At 39.1% G+C, this 2,498-nt stretch overlaps 1 protein-coding gene across 1 annotated transcript in view; it reads right to left on the reverse strand.

The window, feature by feature from the left end:
• Positions 1 to 461: 461 nt before the first annotated feature.
• Positions 462 to 2,498, reverse strand: part of LOC104947967 (probable phospholipid-transporting ATPase VD) — a 2,608-nt gene continuing 571 nt past the window's right edge. Inside the window, exon 2 of the mRNA XM_010774091.1 lies at positions 462 to 844. Within this exon, the coding sequence (XP_010772393.1) occupies positions 666 to 844 (179 nt within the window). The 3' untranslated portion in view covers positions 462 to 665. The remainder of the gene's footprint in view (positions 845 to 2,498) is intronic.

A 2,498-nucleotide genomic window follows, 5' to 3' on the forward strand; every position in this document is an offset into this window, starting at 1 on the left:
TTTCAAAAGTGCTGATTCTCTGTCTGTTACCTTAGATGAAAATAAGGAGCCCCTCCCCACGCCCCTCTGAGAGAGATTTGGTTAAAAAGAACACAATGGTGCTCTAGGAGGAGATTCAGGTGATGTGTGTGTGGGGGGGGGGTTACCTTGGTTGGTTATTGGCTAATGGTTACACAAGCCCAAAACAATCGTTATGACATCATAAAGTGGCCAAAATCTGATCAGCTCATTTTCAGACAGGTTTTTATACAAATAGATCAGGACAAAAAGAGAGGGGGTCTTTTTTCCTGAAACTTTCTGAATCTCTGTACACAGAGCGAACACATGTTGGTGTAGAAAAGACATGAAAAAGTGCATTTTACATGATAGGTACCCTTTAAAGTGTCAATGCAATCTTCAGAAGTAAAAAACGTTGACAGTAGCATGACTTCACCATTGCTAAGCTAAAGGCAGCTAATGTTCGACACTATGAAGTTTAGTCGTCTCATTTAGTCACTTGTGAACAACCGCTTTTATCACTGGGGTATTTACTGACATATTTTCTTTTGCAGAACAAAACGTTACAATCTCTTCAGTTTGTGTTAACCACAGACCTTATTTTTGGCATTTAACCAAAAATGTGTTTGCTGTGACCAACACATCTGGAAATCAACACTTACTTGCAGCTAACAAGAGTCTTTAATAAGATTTTTAAAATGTAATTGTTTCTGGTGAAATGGTAACGTGTGTACCTGCAGCACAATGATCATAGTCCAGAAGACATAGAATCCAGCCAGGGCGGGAGAAGTCTCCGTATCCACCTTAAAGACCGGGTCTTTGAGGTTCTTTAGCCAGAGGCCGTGACCTGAAACAGCAAACACTGTGAGCAGATACAGACTGAAGCTGGTCTTTTATGCTCCACATGTTCTTATACATTTCTCTCCAGTTGAATAAAAGCGAAATGTCTTCACGTTGCTCTAGTCACAGTTAGCATGATATTTCCTGTAGTTATAGTGAGCAAACTACGTTCATTTTCTCTACAATTAGCATCACATGTTCAATTAGTCTGTTATAGTGATCATCAAGTTCATTTTTTGCATAAATGTTAGCACATTTGTTCACATTGTATAGTAGAGCTAGAATAGTATGTTCACGTTTCTATAGTTAGCATAATAGGTTCACTTTTCTTAAAGTGGACCTATCATGCTATATTTGAAACATTCAAATAATAATCAGCTCCGCTGCAGCCCCGTTTTTAGAGATTTGGGTATGGAGGAAAAGAGAGAGGGTTGTGTTTTCTGATACTTGGTGAGTTCCCTGACACACCGGGGACACATATTCATGTATAAAAGACGTACAAAAGTGCATTTTGCATGATAGGTCCCCTTTAAGTTATAGTCAGCATGATATGTTCATTTTTCTTTAGTTATAGTTAGCATAAAATGTAAACTTTTCTCTAGTTATAATTAGAATAAACCTTTTGTCAAGTAATAGTTAGCAAAGCATGTTCACACTTCTCTAGTTACAGCTAGCATTATTTGTTCACTGTCCTCTAGCCATATTTGGAATCATTTGCTGACTTTTCTTAAGTTATGATATTTAGTAAGCATAGGTATATGTTTATTTATTTATAATCAGCAAAATATGTTAGTTTTCTTTCTAATCAGTCAGCATAATATGCTCTGAGACACAGTAGTCACAGCCTCTGCCCAACCCACACTGAAGTTGTTCCGCTCCTTCAACCAACAGGAAGCCGGTAATCCTCATTATCATAGAGACAGATAAGATCTACCCTCTGACTCATACCATCTTTGGTCCTATCAGTATCTGAAGGAGAAATGTTTACAACATGATTTACACATATTCAGTAGTAAGAAGGGGTCATCTCTAAAACAGCTAATCTTCAGACAAGGCCAAATGCCGCTGTCTGTACAAGAACATGAACTGAGGCGAGGACAGAAGTGGATAATTGATAGAAGTAGACATGTTAAATAATTATCTCTCATTAATGAGTCTAATATGTTAACTTTTCTCAAGTTACAGCAGCTGAATGACACAAATGTGGTTTTAGTGACTGATGTAACATGATGAGGGCTAGCACCTAGCAACAGAAAAACAGCTAACAAGAATCTAAATTACTTAAACAATGGCACAATTCAATAAAAAATGTGAGCAAGCAGACCAACATGCTTTCCACAGCACCTTGTATGTTGCTTAACATTCAGTGTTTCCCACAGAATTTGATTCTATTTGTGGGGGCACCGCACCGCACGCACCGCCCCCCCCCCCCCGCCCCGCCCAACGTTCTTGTTGCTCTGTGTTGCGTTGGTTAATGAGCTGAAACACACCGGAGTTGAGGATCTTGTGGGATTTATTTCTCCCAAAAATATAATTTACAATTAGCGCATTTAGCAGAGCACCCTTATTCCAAAGCGATTCTTACCAGTGACCAATTACAGGGACATTCTTCCCTGGATTAACCGAGGGCTAAGTGCCTTGCTCAAGGGCAACACCCTATC

This window comes from Notothenia coriiceps, unplaced genomic scaffold (genome assembly GCF_000735185.1).
Source record: "Notothenia coriiceps isolate Sejong01 unplaced genomic scaffold, NC01 NC01_scaffold00013563, whole genome shotgun sequence".
NCBI lineage: Eukaryota > Metazoa > Chordata > Actinopteri > Perciformes > Nototheniidae > Notothenia > Notothenia coriiceps.